The sequence below is a fragment of the Durio zibethinus genome, chromosome 21 (assembly GCF_047325235.1).
Source record: "Durio zibethinus cultivar Kanyao isolate XHJ-2024 chromosome 21, ASM4732523v1, whole genome shotgun sequence".
In the NCBI taxonomy this organism is placed as follows: Eukaryota; Viridiplantae; Streptophyta; class Magnoliopsida; order Malvales; family Malvaceae; genus Durio; species Durio zibethinus.
Window position 1 is genome coordinate 2912625 of NC_143182.1, and position 18918 is coordinate 2931542.

The 18918-nt window shown below is 36.2% G+C and overlaps 3 protein-coding genes and 1 pseudogene across 17 annotated transcripts; 2 read left to right on the plus strand and 2 right to left on the minus strand.

Annotated features, from left to right (window-relative positions):
• The first annotated feature begins 187 nt into the window (after nt 1–187).
• Nucleotides 188–2908, plus strand: LOC111304813 (uncharacterized; annotated as a pseudogene).
• On the minus strand, nt 1238–11616 carry LOC111304812 (protein SUPPRESSOR OF PHYA-105 1-like). 13 transcript variants are annotated; one of them, XR_016331590.1, is made up of 10 exons: nt 11265–11616; nt 10765–11179; nt 9087–10341; nt 8002–8159; nt 6360–7212; nt 5343–5489; nt 4561–4878; nt 4417–4476; nt 3444–4255; nt 2284–2877 (listed from the first exon to the last, which is right to left on the minus strand). XR_016331590.1 is itself a non-coding variant. In XM_022901772.2 (8 exons), the coding sequence occupies exons 2-8, from the start codon at nt 10338–10340 to the stop codon at nt 4064–4066; spliced, it is 2982 nt and encodes a 993-aa protein (XP_022757507.1). In that variant the 5' UTR covers nt 10341; nt 10765–11616; the 3' UTR covers nt 3140–4063. The 13 variants fall into 13 exon arrangements, 1 of the variants encoding a protein (XP_022757507.1); XR_016331596.1 differs by adding an exon at nt 3005–3084 and having other exon boundaries at nt 2284–2842; nt 10765–11616; XR_016331592.1 differs by adding an exon at nt 3005–3084 and having other exon boundaries at nt 10765–11616.
• A 180-nt stretch (nt 11617–11796) lies between these two features.
• Nucleotides 11797–13050, plus strand: LOC111304816 (uncharacterized). Of its 2 annotated transcripts, none has more exons than XM_022901775.2 (3): nt 11797–12070; nt 12263–12588; nt 12709–13050. In XM_022901775.2, exons 2-3 carry the CDS (start codon nt 12281–12283, stop codon nt 12725–12727), a joined length of 327 nt encoding a protein of 108 aa, XP_022757510.2. In that variant the 5' UTR covers nt 11797–12070; nt 12263–12280; the 3' UTR covers nt 12728–13050. The 2 variants fall into 2 exon arrangements, with proteins under 2 accessions (XP_022757510.2, XP_022757511.2); XM_022901776.2 differs by having other exon boundaries at nt 11829–12070; nt 12718–13050.
• On the minus strand, nt 13044–17178 carry LOC111304814 (mitochondrial adenine nucleotide transporter ADNT1). 2 transcript variants are annotated; one of them, XM_022901773.2, is made up of 8 exons: nt 16803–17178; nt 16609–16657; nt 16340–16503; nt 15911–15948; nt 15425–15537; nt 15011–15124; nt 14210–14554; nt 13044–13516 (listed from the first exon to the last, which is right to left on the minus strand). In XM_022901773.2, the coding sequence occupies exons 1-8, from the start codon at nt 16958–16960 to the stop codon at nt 13433–13435; spliced, it is 1065 nt and encodes a 354-aa protein (XP_022757508.2). In that variant the 5' UTR covers nt 16961–17178; the 3' UTR covers nt 13044–13432. The 2 variants fall into 2 exon arrangements, with proteins under 2 accessions (XP_022757508.2, XP_022757509.2); XM_022901774.2 differs by having other exon boundaries at nt 13137–13516; nt 15425–15534.
• Nucleotides 17179–18918: the final 1740 nt, after the last annotated feature.

Sequence of the window (18918 nt, forward strand, 5' to 3'; positions counted from 1 at the left end):
GATGCAGGATTGAAACTAGTAGTTCTTAGTTTTGCTACTGGTTGTGGGATATGGCACACTCCAATTCTAAAGAAAGCTTTGAATTCTTTTTGGTTTTGTTTTGGTATCAGAAGAAGGAAACCTGTATCTTGAGCCGGGGAGGAAGCTTGAGTTTCTTTCACCTTCCTTGATCTGAAACGAAGCCGTTTTAACCTTTTTTTTTTTTTCTATGGTAAGCAATGTTATGTTTAATCTCACATCTGTTTTATTAGATTCTTCTTTTTAGTTCGTATTTGTCATGAATATGATTATTAACATATACCCTTTCGATAGAGTCTCCTGGTTTTAGACCAAAATGAAGCAATTTCGGCAGATAGGGGAGGTGTTACGAAGTTTGGAGGCATTGACAACATCCAAATCAACCAGAGGCAATCCGTTTTGTTAATCGATATGTTTAGTTTTGCATACAAATCGATAGCAGAGGAAATGAGGGAGAACTTGAAATTTGAAGAAAGGAACATGAAATGGAAAGTTCTTGAAATGCCCTTAAGAGAGCTCCACAGGGTTTTCAAAGAAGGGGAAGCCTACATCAGGCAGAGCTTGGAATCCGAAGACTGGTGGGCTAAAGCCATAACTCTCTATCAGAATTCGGACTGTGTTGAGTTGCATATCAATGACTTGCTTTCCTGCATTCCGGTTGTCAGTGAAGCAATCGAAACTGCTGCAGAATTATGTGCAGGTTGGGAACAAGATGAAATACAAAAGAAGAGACAGGTGTACTCAAATAAGTACCATAAAGAATGGATTGATCCTCAACTTTTCCAGTGGAAATTTGCAAAGCAATACCTTGTTACTCAAGATTTTTGCAATAGGGTTGACACCGTTTGGAAAGAAGATAGATGGATCCTTCTAAATAAAATCCTGGAAAAGAAAAACCCGGGTTCAAGAAAGCAAGAGTGCAAACTTGCAGATTTGCTTTTGAGAAACTTAGATAGTTCAGAGTCTTTGAATGGAAAGCTTTTACTGAGTTCGATCCTACTGGGGTCAAAGTACTATCAGGTAAGATTGAGGCTTGGAAATGGGAGTCAATATAAGGAAGTCTACTGGTTAGGTGAAAGCTTTGTTTTGAGACAATTTTTTGGAGATGTAGAAGCAGTAGCTCCTGACATTTCTTCTTTATTATCTCTTTTCCACCCAAACATACTGCATTTCCATTGTGGATTTACTGATGATGAAAAGAAGGAATGCCATTTGGTGATGGAACTAATGAATAAAAGCCTCTGCAAGTGCATAAAAGAGATTTGTGGCCCAAGATAACGAATAGTGCCATTTTCTCTTCCAGTTGCTATTGATCTAATGCTTCAGATAGCAAGAGGAATGGAATATCTCCACTCAAAATAAAATCTACCATGGCGATTTAAATCCTTCCAACATTCATGTTAAGTCGAGAGGAATGTCTACGGAAGGGTACGTGCAGGCAAAGGTTTCGGGATTTGGCTTATCTTCGATAGTTAAATTACCAGAAAAAAGCACACCCAACCAGAATGAAACCCAACCATTTATCTGGCATGCTCCCGAGGTTCTACGTGAGCAAGAGCAGACAGCAAGTAAAGGGACTTCAAAGTACACAGAAAAGGCTGATGTATACTGCTTTGGAATGATTTGCTTTCAGCTTCTAACTGGAAAAGTTCCATTTGAAGATAGCCATCATCAAGGGGACAAAATGAGCCGAAACATTAGGGCAGGGGAGAGGCCATTATTTCCTTTCCAGTCACCAAAATCTGCAACAAACCTGACCAAGCGATGTTGGCATGCTGATCCAAATCTGCGGCCTAGCTTCTCATCCATCTGCAGAATTCTTCGGCATGCAAAACAGTCCACTCTAATGAACCCTGATTACAACAACGAGTCAGAATTACCAATGCCAGTAGTGGAATGCTGCGAAATTGATTCAAGGCTTCAACGGAAATTCCCCACATGGGAGGCTTCCAATCCATTACCACGTCACAAATCCCCTTTCAGATGTTTGCTTATAGAGTTTTGGAAAAAGAGAAAAGAGGAGCTACGCCCAAAGACACTTCAGAATAAGGAAGTGACAGAACTTCTGTTAGTGGCAATGAAAATGCGACTGCTGATGACTTGTTGTCACCAGTACCTCTGAGAGAAGGTCCTTCCCTTCACCAGAGACGTTGCCCAGGAGACATTCCACATTGAAGAAATCTCCAGATATTAGATCAAAACATCCAGGTAATCTGCCACATTCTCAATCATTTTCTTTTTCATGTTTTTCCTCATGAAATAATATGGCACAACACCAAATTATTGTTTCACATCAAAATTTAAACATTGTAATTCAAACAATTATTGCCAACTAAATTTATAATCCTTGAGTTTAAATCCTACAAATTTTTTCTTTAGCAAATATTTGCTTCATTATGCTTATGCTAACAACCTGTGTCTTTTTTTTTTTTTTTCCAGTGACACCAAAAGGAAGATCATTAAGGCCTCCTCCAATGACCCATTGCCGGCGCAGTTTAAGAATGAAAACAGAAAGCCGGCTACTTTTAACAAGTCCAAGATTACGGAAACAGCATCTAGTCATGCCTCAGATTCTGAGCTCTCCTAGCTTTATCAGGTTCATTGCTTAGACACTGAAAAAAAGCCTGATCTAGTTTTCAGTGATGAAATGCTTTCCCAGATCAATAATTGCAAAATAAACGCCTCTAGCTGAAGAGGAAACGGAGTGACAAAGATAGGACTCATACAGCCAATCCTAAAAGGTAGGGGCTCAGACTTTATTGAGTTTTCAGAGTATTATGTTGAGGCTGGAACATGCTAGCTTGCAATGGCTGACTCCTTACATCTGTATATTTAGCATTTGAGCTGAACGATCATAGTCTTTATTTTATGAAACATAAAACAATTTTTGTCACAACTTTAGCAGAAACAATTTATCTACAAAGAAGATGTTCAACAGAAAGAATAAATTCTTAAGTTCAACAAGCAAATCAATTTTGTTTCATACCTTTATTATCCCTTAGATAAATTGCAGAATGGGATATGCAGTTTTGTATAATTGTACTCAATTGATCTATATGGTTATACCTGTTTCATGCAGGCAGAGGCTTGATCATTTCATCCTTAAGCAGAAGGAACCATATAAGTAAAATCATCAAATGCTAATATTGCCATTAAATTCATGAAAACAGTTTATAATTGCAGACTATTGGCCCTGACAACAATACTATAGACCATAAATAGAACCATAAAAGCTAAATCTAAAGGCATTTCCAATTCAGGATGGTCGAAAGGTCCCTCAAAATCAAATCCACTGAAAACCTACTGACTACATCTCAATCAAAAATGTTAATTATCTATTTATTGGCAACAGCGAGAACTTTATTTAATTGATCATAAAGGAACAAATTTTTCTAAATTGAAAAGCAAAATGCTCGTGAAAATACCTTGCCAAAAACTGACAGCTGCATTCCTCTTGAGAAGCACTCATATCTCAACCCTGGGTGTTTCTTAAACATGAAATCTCCCAGGGCGGGGGAGGGGGGGGGGGGGGGGGAGGATTCTTCCACTACTAGTGTACCAGCAATGTTTTTGCTCATTCACAATTACACCAAAAGAATGTTCTTGATGTTATTCCTCATCCTTGTTGTCATCAAACTTAAGCCCACCTCTGCTATCATCTTAGTCTAGAACCTCCAATTCCCAGGGGTTGCTACCTGATTTGCAACAGTTATGGACATGTCTTGTTGACTTCCATTCACATTTTCTTAACAGAAAGATGCCAAACTCTGATGGCCCTAGTAGTTTTAGCAGAAACCAGAAGTCATGTCAATGCACTCACCAGGAGCGGCAAACTAGTATCTTTGTGAGCATAGGCACACTCAATTGAAGGCAGACTCATAGTTACAGGGAGGCTACACGAGTTTTGGCTCTCATTCTACCCTTCAACCTTAGCAACTTTCTGCTTCCAACTCATTGTTTTTCCAAAGTACATATGATCTAATTTTAGGACGGGTAAGCTACTAATAGATTATTGAGCAAAACTAGTTTTGGGAAAAGGCTTTCATCATACTAGTTTCAGTAGTTTTATACTTCCAGCTGAGTTGGCAGCAACAAGCATGTTTGACTTTTGTCTCCAACAGACACTTGAAACAAACTGTCCATTTTCATCAGTGATTTGATGCCCAGAAATAGGATCAACAGACTCAAACTTATAGGAAGTGATTGGCATTGGCAGAGATCTATGATAACAATAAACCTGCAAAAGGGAAAATAATATTTGGAGATCAGTTTAGCATTGGTCAATTATGCATGCATGCAAGCCATGTGTATTGTCGCCATTCGTAAACACTAAGAATAAAGAAAATCCAGACTAGAACTACAGATTTCAGCACTTTATTCGTGATTAACTGTATTTACCTCATTAGTTTCTGATCCACATGCTATATATCCATCCAAAACAGATAAACCGACAAAGTTCTAATCAAGCAGAAAACAAAGGGTTAGCACTTAAAAATATACCAAATGCTCAAAAATTTAAGAGATGTAGAGAAAATATCTAACCTTCTCATTTTTATGACCACTAAAGGTTAAGGCACAAGTATTGGAGGACAATGCATCTGAGCCAGTTTTGTCAAGATCCCACAACTTCAGGGTGCTGTCAGTGGATGCAGAAAGAAGGGTTTTGGAATCCAAGAATTTCACATTACTAACAGCTTTTTCATGGGCAGCCAATGTGCACAAGGGGATTCTAGCGTGCCGGAGATCATAGCAATACACCTTGTAATCAGCAGATCCAAATGCCAACAAATGAGGAGAGAAAGTAGAAAACTGAACACAGCAGACATTTGCAGGGCTCCATATGGTGCCAAGAGAACTCTTCTGCAATAATTTCATTCAAAATTTTCATCATAAACTTTGTTGAAAAAAAAAGAGAAGTGAACTACTCTTTTTAGAAAGGAGAACAGTCAATCCCAGGATATAATCTTCATGTGATAAATAGCAATAAGCTTCGATACCAGGTGTCACCAACTTAATAGACAGTCATTTTAAAGGATATTCATTCAATGGTGATTTAAACAAAATATACTAGAGATTTACTAAATGAATTAGAGAAGGAAATCAACCAACTCTTATGCTGGTAGATTAACATGAATATGCTCCAAAGCTTGATACCAGGTGTCACCAACTATATAGACAGTCATTTTAAAGGATATTCATTAAATGGTGATTTAAATAGAATATACTAGAGATTTACTAAATGAATGAGAGAGGGAAATCAACCCTGATTTGTGAAAACACCAAACCTCTACATGCTGCATGACAAGTGAGGCAGGAAAACATACCTCATTAATGCTCCAAAATTTCACAGAGCAGTCATCACTTCCACTGGCAAACTTTGTTGGGTCAGCTTGAGAAAAGTCAACAGACCATGCCCTCTTTTGGTGTTCTGTGTATTGACAGAATCCTTGACCAGTTCCCGCATCCCATGTCTATACCGATAAGATACCATTTTATCAATAAAATACATGGCAAGAACGTTTAACAACCTTAATTCAATAATAAAACACTGTAAACCAACACAAAATAGAAGGCAAATTAAACATTTACAAAGAATTCAATAGTTACAATTACTCTTCAATGCAATACTTCAAAACATAATTCAGCAGCTACGCAAATACTTCCCAAAAAGTTGTGTGTGGTAGAAGTATGTGAGTCAGAGACATAAACCAACTCTAATACAGAGTTGAAATTTGTGAGATACATCTCCAGTTCAGGTAGTCTTAAAGTTAAATGCACTAGAAACCTATCACCACAATGAATTCCATTTGCCACTTAATCAAATTGGTGAAAGAAGAAAGAAGAACTATACAAATGGCTCTTAAATAGATTATTTACATAGCTTTAGCAGGATATATTGCAGAAAAGCATTCAACTATGAGTCCAGCTAAAGTCCATAAATCTGAATCAATCATGAACCACTTGAGGCACAAAGCAATAATTAGTTCTTCAAAAAATAAAATATGCTGGCTTCATTAGGTATTATAATCAATTAACCAAGCAGCATTCTTGAGAGGGATGACGATTTAAGGGTGAATATTTTCAATCAGCCAACATAGAATTTCATCCTTTGACTATGAAATTGTGAACGAAAGTTGTATAGAAGTCAATAAAATGCACTAAGGACTATGATATTGATCATGAAAAAGAATTTACCACTCTACTGGAATAGTACCAAAACGACGATGGATCATCTACTTCTAAGAAAAGTTAGTACCATATATAATGGTTGTTGGGATGCCTAAATGCCTTATTTGACTTACGTAACATCAAGGTGTCTTTCAATTAAAACAGGATTTTACCTGGACAACACCATCATAATCTGTTGAAGCCAAATAATTCTTTATGTAGTTGTTCCAGCAAACACAGCTAATCTTTGACTTGTTTGACATCTCAACCACAGGATAGTGGATATCAATAGAGTCATTCATAAATGCATCAAACTCAAAAACCTTGATTCTCTTCGATATTCCAGCAGTAGCAATATAATCCTCATCACGGTCAAAACTAAGAGTGCATATCACGTTTACAGACTTTAGAAGGTCTCCATTTCTTATTGTTCCACAGACTTCAAATTTGCTGAAGCAAGCAAACTTGCACAAACCTTCAAAAAAGCTCCCGAGGGGATCAATATATTTCTGATTCGTTCTTAGCTGGCCATTCCTACTTTGCAACTCCGACAACCTGTCTCTATTCTTCAGCAAATCTTTATCAGAGCATGCTGCAGCAGCAGTTTCTAAAGAATGGATTTGGGATCTCATAGAGAAGTAGGCATGCTCAAGCTGCGTGATATTTTTTGACAACCATCCTTTATTTACATCTGACTTCATATTTGATATATGGTGAGCAACTGAAGTTCCGGGGCCTTCAAAATGCAAATGCATTTTTCCTGCATCAGGAAATTTATTTTGTATCTGAGGGACAACTGAGGATGTCTTTAATAGGTGCCCTCTCTCAGCCTCCTTAATATCTTCTTCTAAGAACCTAATCTCTTCAATCAATTTGGGGACAAGCTTCTGCTTTTGTTCTTCTAGTCTGGTTAGAAAATGAAGCAATATCTCTGATTCAGCCATATCACTATTGGGAGATTCTGATAAATTGTTCCCACAAAACCATTCTTGGGATCCACCAAATAAAGCAGACTGCAAGATTTCCCTGTTTTTGTACAGAATTTAAATGTACTTAAAGGACTAAAACAAACAGAATCTACCTTAAATCTTCATGTATTGCATTATACAAACATAACCTACTTACCAACAAAATGAAGTACAAGCACTTGCAATTGTAATAACATCACTTTATTTAGGAAGCCAGGAAATTACAGTAAAAACAATTATTTATGTGCATTTTAGCAAAAGAAATACGCAACCAGTGAATGCTACAACCTATTTTAACCTCTACCTGAACTGTTTTCTTGCATTCAAGTACTTATATGATGCTTAATATTTTAAAATACAAAAATGACAGCTTAGCTTCTACTTGGGCCTGCTCAAACGATCCCATATGCGCAGAAAAAACACATTGCTTTGGTTATGGAAGCAGAGGCATGAATGTTAATAATGGACAAGTACACCTAAACCTAAGCAATTATACCAGAATATCTTTTTTTCATTTTATGCATAATACCAGAATATCTAAGCTGTATTTTAACAGGGAAAGAGTAGGAGGATTTATCTTTTTTCAGCATTTATATCCACTACACTGCACGTGTTAGACTGTACAGCTACAACTACAAAAGTATCAAATTGTTTAAGCTAGGATTAGCACAGGAACTGAGAATGGAAGATACCAACCGTTAACTCTTCTTAATTGCAACCTCCAATAATACTATCATGTTTTTACCCATGAAGGCTTTTTAAATTTACCAGTTTTGAAATAAATAAAAATTCTATAAAACTAATAGTTACTACAGATGATGACAGATAATAAAAGCTTCATGGATACCTAGTTGTTGGGCGAGACAGAGGTTCAGGATGAAGAAGCCAAAGACAAAAGCCAGCTTCCTTTGGACTTTCTGAAAGGAAATTTGGTGGAAGAATCCGCTGGCTCAAATCCAACATCATTGCAGAATGCTGCTCCATTGATTCAAAACAGCATAGCAACTGATAGAAACAGCCCACGTTAGTTGAAGGGATAGACTTTCTATCAACTCTAGGGTTGAAAGTCTAGCAACTGAGAATTTTTATTTCTAAATTGCATTTTTATAACTGAGCACTATAGGAGAGAAATTACAAGATTACAAAAACCTGCTTTTGTCATGGCAAAACTTTTCAGATGCATTCTAGAAAAGTTATGTGTTGAATGCATGCTCAAGCTGCAGGCCGCAGGGGAACACACAAACAGCAGGTTGTAATAAACATATCTATAGATTATAATAATTCACTTGCTCTATATGAACAATGGTAAAAGTCAAGATTCATGTGATTAGCAGTTATAAGGTCAGTCTTCCAATGACACAATTTAAGGTGTAATTACTCTGTTGAAAGATATCACTGGAACTGGAGACCCCGGCTTCAAAGCGACAAAGATGAAGGAGGGGCACCAGGTTCTGTGAGGAAGAATGTCTCACCCTATAGTGAGAGAATACAATCAATATTTCCTGAATTTTTGTGAATCACATTTTTCCTTTTTCTCTTTTCCCTAATAGGCTCAAATTGTGGTAATAAATTCAGTGCCCTTTTTGTTTATTCAATTTCAATAATCAAGTACTAGAAAAATGGATAAGCCATTATAACAGAATACCTAACTCCTGAACTAAAATAAAACTGATATGTGCAAGGATTCTGTCTTTATAGCCTGAGGGGACTGGACATTTTCACATACCTTGATAATACAGTCTTATAAGATTAATTCTGACTAAAATCTCAGGTGAATTCAAGTTAAAATTTATGGTTATAAGACTCAAAAACAAGTCTTATTAGTTTGCTAGACCTAACACCATGTTCAAATACATTATATACTATAAAGAAAAAGGCAAAGAAGGATTCCAAAAGTACTAACAAATATGAAATATTAATAAAACTCCACACCTCAAAAAGAAAAACTCCAAGGCTATATATATTTGCTGAAAATGTGAGGCTTCTCCCATTGTGCTCCCCTGGGCAAGCATACCACCTTTCTTCCAATTGTATAGCTGCAGAAATAGACTGCGCAACAGAAGTTGTAGGGTAGCGGAAAATTGGAGGCTGGATAGGAAAACAGTTAGAATCTCGCTTAATTGATGTATGAGAACCAATCTTATTTTCCATCTCACTCCTGGATCCAACATGAGAGGTGAACTCTGTTTTGTATCCAAGAGACTGCATGTTCTCATTGAGCTTTAGCTGCTTTGCACCTAGACTGCAACTGACAGCATTCATACCTTTTTCCAGGGACCTTTTCCTCCTCAAATCATTATCTACAGCAGACTCTAGTCCTTTCTTGGCAGATAGACCTGTATACATAACCCTATTTGATGATAATAAATAGAAACAGGATGGTCTTAAGTCTTGCAGGACAACTCCTTGAGAATGTGCAGAATCCACCAACTTCACAATCTGCCTGAATAGAAGCAGTCTTTCAAATTTATCTTCTTTTCGACCCCCTGGTTTTAGCCATTCTCTCAAACTAATCCCATTGGTGCAAAGCTCATTATTAGACCCATCAACCCCAAGTAAACAAGGCCTGTCATTATCAGCAGTTGTGCAAGTTTCTGGATCTCTTCTGATAACGCCCTTTCCTTTCAAACCGTTCTTTACAAATAACTGAGAAAAGCTAGGCCTAGATGATGACGTTTTCAATCTAGTAGCCGCAACCGATAATGTATGGCTTGAGATAGCCAAGTTGTCGGTAGCCTTCAAATGCAAAGCAATTTCTCCTGGTGTTTGATCAATATCCTTGCTCTTATGGTTCTCATAAGACATTCTCGCAAGCTGCTTTTTCGCTCTCAACAACACATGATCCACATTTTCATCTAAAGCCTCACATTCCGACCTACTTTCCACGCGATACATTCGTTGCAACTGGCTCTGCCTTAATTTGCTTGAGCTCTTATAGTTTTCCACAGTCAATTCTTCCACTATTATACCAGTCTCAGTCTCATTCATAGAAGAAGTGCTAGGACATGGAGGTGCAAAGCCACTCGAATCATTCACTGGCCATTTGCTTCTCTGTGATCCATATGTTATTGGTGATTCCATCAGAATGTGACCTTCTGGTTTCAAGGGAAAAGTTAAGTCTTTTCTTTTGAATTCAACATTCTCAGCCACTTCATTTGCAGCCATTTCTTGCCCATCTCGTTCCATACTATCCAAATATAACCCAATTCAATCAAATTTTGAACTCTATAGTAAATTACCATAAGAACTACAAACAACAAATATAATGAAAAATAAGAATTAAAGGATGTGAAAAGCGAGAAATTCATTGTCTTTACACCCAAAAAATAAAAAGGAACAGATGTTGAATCATACATTCAAGATGTTATCCTCTATTTTTTTTTTTTGGACAAAAGATGTCATCTTCTATTCAAGGCCTGATTTTTTAGCATTAAATTTTTTCCGAATAATATGGCTTTGAATTTTAAAAAAATTAAATTGAGAGATTTAAAGAATTAAATTAACCAACTTGATCACATGAAAATATCTTACCTAACAATCAAAATCGAACAGATCGGAAAAAAAAATCAAAATAATCATGTTCAAAGCCAAAAATAAAAAATTAACTTACGCTTTGAGCAGAGAACAGTTAACGGCTAGTCTCAATTGGAAACCACAAAGAAAGAAGAAACTAGTAAACTTGCCAGAAATGGAAACAAAAAATAGTATAAAATATTTTGGGGCTCAGCAAAAGAATGATATTATTAATAATAATATCTTCTCAGTTCTCAGACACATCAAACAGCGTCCGAAATAGGACACGACTTTCTTGGTCTTCTAGAAAAAAAATATTTTTTAGTTAAACTGCTCCATTTTTGTTTGGCCTATAAATTTCGGAATTAATTAATTAATTGTTTTTATGAAATTTATTGACTTGGTTTTTTTCTACGGGAAAAATTAAAGACGACTAGGTTGCTTCAACAACTTTGCTGAGCTCAGAGTCGTCGCAAATGTGAGGAAAATGGTGCAGCCACGATATTTTTTCCCTGCATATGGTCAAAAAATAAAAATTATTTTAAAAAAAACTTGGGCAACTTTTTTTATAAATGCCACTGGTTTATTCATTATTACCACATCTGCCATCCAAGCCAAGACTCCAACGGCTTTCTTCGCCGGCGCTTTAAATAATGCTATGATAGATATATAAAAACAAGGCCTGGAAATGCAGACATAAAGAAAGAAAAAAAGAAACGCGTAAAGGACCCACTTGTGACACATGCAGGCAATTTGATCAAATTTGAACTCGGTTGAGGGTGTGGCCGTGTCGGGGTTACATGGTCAGTTTGTCGACAGCTTCGCAGGGTGTTGGATTTTTGCTGCAATTTTCAAACAAAGCAGCTACTGAATGGGCTCTTCTGTAATTTTCTTTAACTCCAATGGCGTTCTAGCCTACGCTGTCGGGCAACTTGACTGAACAAGGAACGAGTAGTTATTAACGAGCCACGTAGATTGTAGGACCTTCACTGACGGCTAGCACGTGCAGTGCGATGGATTATTGGGTTGGGCCTATAATTTTTGGGATCTTTGGCCCAATTAGATGAAAATTTCTTCACCAATGATTAGTACTAAAACTGTTTTAACTAACCTGTAACTAATTTGAGGGCTCTGGTTCTCTGGCTTCGTTTGGTGCATCAAAGAGGTTGAAATAGCTGAATATGGCTCTACAGATCATGAGCCACCGCTTGCACTTCTTTTTTCTTATAAATCTTTTTTGGTAACCATCAAGAAGAGTGCAGGTGGGTTAAAGAATCTTAACAACCCACCATCAAATGGGAAAAAAATCCAGTGAACAGAATCATTTATGAGGAGAATAGACATGTGGTTTTACTTGCTAGGGTATTCGATGCAATTGATTCTATCGTCGCAGTAATACCCAGGTAAAGTTTTGTTGTTTTTTTTTTTTTTTTTTTTTTGGGGGGGGGGGGGGTTCTTCCAGGCATTGATTTTGGTTGATCAAGGGCTAAATCTTCTAAACCTAACAACATGTTTGCAATAATTTGTTAAAATTATGAGAGATGATTTTATTTAGGGTATGGAAATATGTGATAATTAAGATGTTGTTGGCACAGGGTTGGAGAGAGAACAACATGGAACAACCTGAAAACGAAACAAAGCATGAAAGTCAGCATGACATTGAGATTGATGGTTTGCAGGAGCCCAACGCAACATTTCTAATTGATTTGAATCTCCTCATAGTGGCTCTTTCTTTAAGCTCTGTATGCAACGAAGATTGCTTAAATTTGGTTGACACCGAGAAGACAGATATCCAGGATCATGAAGCTAATAAGGGCAAGGCCTTCATACCCAGGCTTCATGCTAGAAAACGAGAAACAAACGACGTAAAGTTCATGAAACGACAAACGCAAAAGACCCAAACAATAAACAAGGATTTCAGGTGCTTAGATTTTACAGTATCTATTTCCTTTGTGCGTTATTTATTGGGAAATGGGAACAAATATTTGACACGCTAGGAATCTAACATATAATTTCCTCTTCATGTGTTTTGTGTGCTTAGACATTGCAGGAAAATGTAGACGGGAATGTTATAAATGGGAACAGCGAAACAGGAAATTGCTGATCAAGGCGCCGAGGAGATTTATGACTTACATTTTTGTATTCGTAGCATGTAAAATATCCTCTAGATTTTTATTTTTTTTTGCGTGTATTGTGGCATAGCATGTAAAAGTTTATTGGTGGGATGAAGATTTACAATCAGACAATTCTCCTGCCATCGTCATTTTCATCAGACAACCATTAAACATGCTGCTATAGGATAATTTTCAGATACAGAATAGGCATATGTCGCATGTTATTTCTAAACTCATATTTTGAACGACAAAAACGTTTGAAGGGACCATCCCTAGTTTACACTGCATTTAACTTGTAAAGTTTATTTCACTTCATATTAAACCTCAATCAAACTACTTATTGAGATAAAATGTCTTCAACACAGAAAGAACACAATTAATATTGCAGAAAAGGCTTAGAAATTGCTTTCTCAACTTTTATGCAGAAGCAGGCAAGTGCGTTACTGGCGTTGTTCCTGCATCCTTATTGACACAGCACATGAATGAGGAGCTAAAACCTACAGCGTTCACAAGGAAACATAGGAAACCATGGGAAGAAATTATGGACAAGCTCGTACAAGTTTCTAAACTCATTATTTGAGAGACAAAAGGGTTCCCTTGCCTACAAAAATAGAAAACATCCAATAAACATTAAGTTGAACTGGGCCCAGTTCAGTCTGATATCCTGATCTCAACTCCTAAAATGTCCTTCACCCCCTCGTATGTCACGAAAGCAATCGCTATTGATGGTACAACCTGGAAAAATTACGCGAATAAACAACATTAAATATCAACCATTGAAGAACAAGATATATTTGTATATTCAATTGTAGAAAAAAAAACATCAAGTTTATTCAAGATCCATAAAAAAGAATAGCATGTTATCAAGTAGGTTCATTTCAATACTATATAACAACTTAAAGTAGTGTAGTGCTGGTGTACAACCAAGAAAGGATGAAGACGTTACTGGATTATAAGACTTCTACGAGTAACCAGTTCTCAGGAAAACAATGTCATTTGCATCAGTTATGCAAAAAGCTTACAGGTGCAAATTTTTAAGGGCACATAGAAGATAGCAATTTGATGCATTCCACCAACACAGGATCAATATTTTTACTTTTAACTAAATCCAGTCTTGTCTACATCCATGCATAAACTCATAAAGGATCAAAAACAAAATAATGCAGAGGTCTTGATAAAGTCATAATATTTGGTCTATGATAATGCAAGATACACGAGGATTGTTATTCTTCTGACAGTTTAAGAAGGAAAAAGAATAGAGATGAAAATATTCCCCATGCAAACTATTTGTAAGCCATCTCTAGTCCGAACTATTTGTAAGCCATCTCTAGTCTGAACTATTTCTTTTCAGATAGTATCAATAAAATTGAAAAAATGTTATTCCCGCATTATCAACAAGTGAACATCAGTGAATCAAAAGACACTGACCTTCACAGAATTAGGAACCAGACCCTTATATAATGCTCCAAAGCCCTCATGCCTAACAGTTTTCCTGAATGCATCAAACATGCCAGCATATTCAAGAGGGGCCTTGTTCCTTCCATCACCAGTGACAACTGAGGCAGCATCTTTCCATCCTACCATTTGCATTCTTCTGCGAATCACATCAAGAGGGTAAGCAACAGTTTGGCCAACAGTTCCAGCAGCAGCCCCACAAGCAAGCCTGGTCGTCACACTCAACTCGGAGTCCTCAACCAATCCAAATGGTTTACTTTTGATTAACCAATCTTTTAGAGATTCATACACAGCAAAGTTCAGACCCACATAAGGTATCTGCAAACATAAAATAAATCCAAAATCAACATGCAAAAAATAATTAAAGCATTCTCTTTGTCAGGATAGATAGTAAATTCAACAACAGATAACTTAGTGATCCCCTTTGACAACCCAAAATGGGGACACGAGCATTATGCACAATTCACAGGAATGTGATGGAGCAGACCGAAAACCAAGAAACTTAAAATCATAAAAGGTGAAGACAACTACAGAAAGGACCATAAGAAAATTCCCTAGAAAATAAATGGGGATAGAAGCTGATTTTTCAGTGAGTATAGGTTTAATAATCACGTGACCCTCAGAAATAAGGAATTAAGGATGCTTCACCCCTCCCCCATTTCTTTCTCTTCCAAGCCCTTATGCTCTGTCTAGAAGGCATGCTCTCATAACAGCCATAACATTCAAAAACCATTTAACTATGAAACTCCAAATAGAAGAAGATAAACGACTCACAACTCCAATGACAGAAGGAAGCCAACCCTTGTACAATGCCCGTGGGCCTTCTTGCCGCAACACAGTTGACAGAGCATGAAACATTCCTCTATACTGATAAGGAGAGTTCTCTGTCTGCAATAAGCACAATTAAATGATTAGATGCTCATGTAGCCAAACTACAAGAGACCATCCCTGATATCAAAGAAAGAAAATGCAGCAGCTTAAAATGAAAATTAATATTTACTTTGAAGAATTAAAGTATTTTTCAAATTTTCTTCTAACACAAATAAATCAAGGAAATACGAAAGTTATGTCTGATGTTTATTATTTACTACAAAGTAGTCTCCTCATCTTGATAATATTGAGATAAATTAAGCCAACAAGTGAAGCATCATGCACCTGCCAAGTAAAACGATATTTAAGAGACAATACCTGTACAGTGAGCCTGCCTCGTACCATGTCCATTGGGTAAGTTGCAGACATGGCAATTATTCCGGCACATGCTCCAGCTCCAAGGCGTAAAAGAGGAGTGAGTTGAGCATCTACTGCAGAATTAAAAGCAAAAAGGGAAAAAGCCTATATAAGTTTGCAAGATTTCAAGGAAATCTGGATACACATTTTATGATAGATATGATAACATCTAATTGGTTTTCTATCCCATGAATGCGGTCCTTCAAAACAATAATGAACTTATTGACAATAATATATCCTGTAATAACAAGTTCCACAAGATTTCCAAAATCCAATGCTTTTATATTACTATTATTATTATTATGCGGATGAGACGATATGAGCATGTAAGGGACAAAAGTCATAGTTTCTTAATTAAAACCTAAAATCGTAACTGAATTCTGTATATCATAAATGTGAACATGAGATGATTGCTCGGTAAAAAGATGGTAACAAGATTAGTCATACCATTGCCAGTTTGCTGTTGATACAGATAAAGGATTCCCCTGTTACAAACAATAACATGGAACAATAAGCCGAAATAAACAGACCCATTTACTTCAATTCAAAACTTGAACATGTGGGGTAGGAGCAGTGTAAAAGAAAGAGAACTTTGCAACCCCAAGGAACCTTAAGCTGAAAGGTTGCAATTGCGTTACCAAAAACATTTATGCCTAGTATTAATATGAACTTCACTTTGTTCACAGTCACACATGGACTGATCAGTGATCATCAATATTCTAGGGACTAAGTAAACATTAGTCTAGAAAAACAATTTCAGTATCAGAGACCGAGGCGAACTTAGCAACACAAAGAGAATCGACAGATAAAGTCAAATCAGCAAACCAACAGAACAATAAATAACAAGTCAAATTGAGCAGTGTTGAGAAGCCCTACTTTGAAGCTTGCTCGTAGCTGAAGAACTTGACAGCAGAGTTTGGAACAATACGTGCACAATTAGTACCGTTTCCTTTAAATAATCCACGAAAACCTTCTGTTCTCCAAATGTACTTCAAGCCTTGAATCGTTCCATTGTATTTTATACTATGTGGATTTTGAACCTGCATTTTTTTTTTTTTTTGCAAAATGGTTAATCAATTCAGAAATTGAAATGTTTATTTTTCTTAATTGAAATAAAAAAACAAAGAAATTAAAACAAAATGAACCTGAAGTAATATTTTTAAACGTTCCAAAGGAGCAACAGCAGTTCGAGACCTGCATAAAAAATAACAAATTAACTAAAAGATATATTTCTAAAACTATTTTCATTTTTATTTTCCTCTTCTAAAATTTGAGAAATTCAATGTTCTCGTCAACGTTTTCCATCTTCTCAAACAAACACTAAAAAGAGAGAGCTCACACTCCACCGGCGACGCCGCCGGCAACGAAAGACTTGCAGATGCTAAGAATAGCATAGCTAGGAGCCTTAACGCCCTCCCTCGCGAGCTTCGCCTCCTCGGCTAGATTCACGATCGTCGAAACCGCCGATTCACTACTCTTCACATCCTCCGAAGCCATCGAAAACCAAGAAAACAGGAAAAAAAATTTTAAGTCCTTCTCTCGCCGAAAAACCCTAAGAAGTCTTTCCTGATAGCTTCAGCCTTCAGGGGACCTTGGACTATCAGCAAGGATTGTCCGACGATCGAAAGGGTCGAATCTCCGAATCGATTTATAGTAAAAAGAGGCTCCACATTTCTCTCTACCTCTTTTATTTCCAGCTCTTGTGTTGTTTACTCGGAGAAAGGTGTGGTGGTAACGGCTGCCTTTGGTAGCTTGAGAAAGTGAGACCTCAACTATTTGAGAGCGTGTGTCACCGTTGCTTTGATACTGCGTGGGTTTGGTAAGTTTTTTGTCCGACAAAAAAAAAAAAGAAAGTTTTGGTGGTCACGTGGAGGTTTTTCACTTTCCCATTGTTTTTGGATAGGTGGTATTCGTGCAATATTCATGGGGCGTGTTTGGGGTAATTAACAAAAGGCTTAATCGAGATTTTAACATGATCAGTGAAACTAATAATTAATTCATGTAGTTGCTGTTACAAGGATATTTATTAAAACATTAATTTATTAAGAAATTTAAGAAATAAAATGTTATTAAAAATACTAATTTTAACAAGTAATTATAAAAAAATGCAAAATAAATTATAAGAAAGATACTTTAAAAGATATAAAAAAGCAACCTTCCAATAATAATTATAAGATATAGACCATTGAACCTGACTTCATCATAGAATCCAAGATTTGAAAGTTAGATTTGAAAGTTGAAACTCAACTTGATTTCTATGTAGTTTTATTTTTTAAACTAAAAAAAAATCAAATTACATACTTAAATTTGAATTCAAACTTAGTTTTAAAATATTGTTTAAAGCGACAAATTTGACCATGAACAACTGAACGAGTTGGATTCCAAATATTATCCAAGTTAAACCGACGTCACCATTTTCCTGTCGAATTAAATTTATAACCTAAACCAAATTTGTACACAAAAATTAAGATAAAATTATGCAACTACTTGACATGGAAATAGTTTGGGAATGAAATGAAAGCCAAACATACCGTGGCTTGTTGGTAACAGTTGGAAACAAGGAGGAAGGTGATTGGGTGAGTAGTGAGATCCAAATATCTAACGGTGGTCTCGATAACACCTAATTAATAGTACTAGGTTATAGAGAAATGAGAACAAAAATAAAAAATAAAAAAAAAAAAGCCTAAAAAAGGAAGGGCGATTGTGTGAGAAACAGCAAACATGAAAAAAAACATATTTGGTACAGTTTCTTTTTTACAGTTAGTGTTTCTATGTTTGCTGTGTTTGACAGAGAACGGAAACCCAGAGTATTCATTCAACGGCGTTGCTCAGTTTACACGTCATATCTTAACTGGGGCCCTCTCTGAAACTATTTTTTGTGCAATTTTTCAGGGAAAATTGGAATATTTTTCTTTAAATTTCCTTATTTAATAAATAATAAAATGAAACTAATAAACATATTAATGTCAATATCAAACAAGAAACAAGAAAAATATGATAAGTAAATAATAAAAGCAGGCGTAATCAATAAATTTATTGCTTCAAAATGACGATTTTTATTTTTGTGTGTTCACTCTCTTTTTCTCAATCGTTTTAGCTGATAAGGTGATTCACCTATGCATAACATTAATGGAATGGACAACAAAATCATTCACACACGTCGATGATAAACAGAAAATGATACATCATCATCACCCACTAGCCACTTCATCTCCATTTTTTGGAGGCCATTCTTGTGGACATAAAAGTTTAGTGGATTCAACCACTTTTGGACCACAGTGTCCCAAGTACAACGAAAGCCTGTAATTCCAAACAATGTCTGTTGAATTGCACTCCAGATGAGATGTTATCGACTCGGTTACTTTTTTAAAACTAATGCGTTCAAGAACTGTGAAATACATGTATTTTCTACATTCAAATATTTAAGGATTCATGTATTTGATAAATTTAAAAAA

What these genes read in the sequence shown, in the direction of transcription:
- LOC111304812 (XM_022901772.2), bottom strand. Translation starts at nt 10,340, where the DNA reads ATGGAACGAGATGGGCAAGAAATGGCTGCAAATGAAGTGGCTGAGAAT. An exon ending in CTGTCTCGCCCAACAACTAG is followed by an intron (nt 7,213 to 8,001) that starts GTATCCATGAAG and finishes GTACAAAAACAG; the next exon opens with GGAAATCTTGCAGTCTGCTT. An exon ending in GTGGTCATAAAAATGAGAAG is followed by an intron (nt 4,477 to 4,560) that starts GTTAGATATTTT and finishes CTGCTTGATTAG; the next exon opens with AACTTTGTCGGTTTATCTGT.
- LOC111304816 (XM_022901775.2), top strand. Translation starts at nt 12,281, where the DNA reads ATGGAACAACCTGAAAACGAAACAAAGCATGAAAGTCAGCATGACATT.
- LOC111304814 (XM_022901773.2), bottom strand. Translation starts at nt 16,960, where the DNA reads ATGGCTTCGGAGGATGTGAAGAGTAGTGAATCGGCGGTTTCGACGATC. An exon ending in TTCCTTCTGTCATTGGAGTT is followed by an intron (nt 14,555 to 15,010) that starts GTGAGTCGTTTA and finishes TTATGTTTGCAG; the next exon opens with ATACCTTATGTGGGTCTGAA. An exon ending in TGGTTCCTAATTCTGTGAAG is followed by an intron (nt 13,517 to 14,209) that starts GTCAGTGTCTTT and finishes TAATTTTTCCAG; the next exon opens with GTTGTACCATCAATAGCGAT.